The 1,159-nt window shown below is 40.4% G+C and overlaps 1 protein-coding gene across 1 annotated transcript; it reads left to right on the top strand.

The window, feature by feature from the left end:
- Positions 1–24: 24 nt before the first annotated feature.
- LOC111386555 (G-type lectin S-receptor-like serine/threonine-protein kinase LECRK3) lies at positions 25–1,156 on the top strand (the record flags this gene model as incomplete). The annotated part of the gene is made up of 1 exon (XM_023011020.1): positions 25–1,156. A coding segment is annotated over exon 1 (1,092 nt), but the record flags the coding sequence as incomplete, so codon positions are not given.
- Positions 1,157–1,159: the final 3 nt, after the last annotated feature.

The following is a 1,159-nucleotide window of genomic DNA, read 5'->3' as shown; positions in this document are numbered from 1 at the left end:
TTTTTTCCCAAAAAAAAAAAAAAAAAAAAAAAAAATCAACTTCTGACGGAAATCCTTTTTTGACATGGCTTTTGCAGTTTCAAGTATAATGTTAATTCTCCTCCTGTTTTTGTTACCACTCTTAGCCACTTCCCAGCCATACAGTAATGTTACCATGGGTTCATCAATAACGGCAGACAAAAAAAATTCCATTTGGGTGGTGTCACCATCTGGAGAATTTGCTTTAGGCTTCCAGCAGGTCATTCAGGGACGTTACTTACTGGCCATCTGGTTCAACAAAATACCTGAAAGAACCGTTGTTTGGTCTGCCAATCGTGATAATCTCGTCCAAGAAGGATCAAAAGTTCAACTATATGCAGATGGGAGTTTCGAACTGCGTGATCCTAGAGGCCAGCAGATATGGTCTGCTACTTCGTCTTTTGATGGAGTGACCTATGGATCCATGCTTGACACTGGTAATTTTGTGTTAGCAAACAACAGTTCAGTTTTTTTGTGGCAGAGTTTTGACAACCCTACTGACACATTATTACCAACACAGACACTTAATAAAAGTGGCATACTTGTTTCCAGATTTTCTGAAACAAATTATTCAAAAGGGAGATTCCTCTTCACATTAGAAAATGATGGAAATCTTGTGGCTTCCACCAGAAATTTCCCCACGGATGACAAAGTTCTAAATTATTGGTTAACGAATACTTCGGACAGTGGCTTCAACCAGGTGATCTACAACCAGTCTGGCCACATCTTTCTGGAAGCAGTAAATGGAAGTGTTCTCTATTTTATGTCTCAAGATGCGCACTCAACTAGTCAGTTTTACCAGAGAGCAATTCTGGAATATGATGGAGTTCTAAGGTATTATGTCTACCCTAAGTCTGCTAATTCACCAGGCGGGAGAGAGATGGCATGGTCCTCTGTAAAATCCATACCTTCGAATATATGCATGAGCATGGTGCAGAGAATTACCCCCGCTGCACCAAGGTCAGGATTTGGTGCTTGTGGTTTTAATAGTTTATGCTCATTGGGATCTGATCAAAAACCAAAGTGTGAGTGCCCTGAAGGTTACACTCTCATAGATCCAATTGACAGGATGAGTGGTTGCAAACCAAATTTCGTTGTACAAAGCTGTGATGAAGGGGCACGTGAAACTGACCTTTTTATT

This window comes from Olea europaea, unplaced genomic scaffold, assembly GCF_002742605.1.
Source record: "Olea europaea var. sylvestris unplaced genomic scaffold, O_europaea_v1 scaffold36191, whole genome shotgun sequence".
In the NCBI taxonomy this organism is placed as follows: Eukaryota; Viridiplantae; Streptophyta; class Magnoliopsida; order Lamiales; family Oleaceae; genus Olea; species Olea europaea.
Note: the sequence above shows the minus strand (reverse complement) of the source record. Positions and strands in the feature narration are given on the sequence as shown.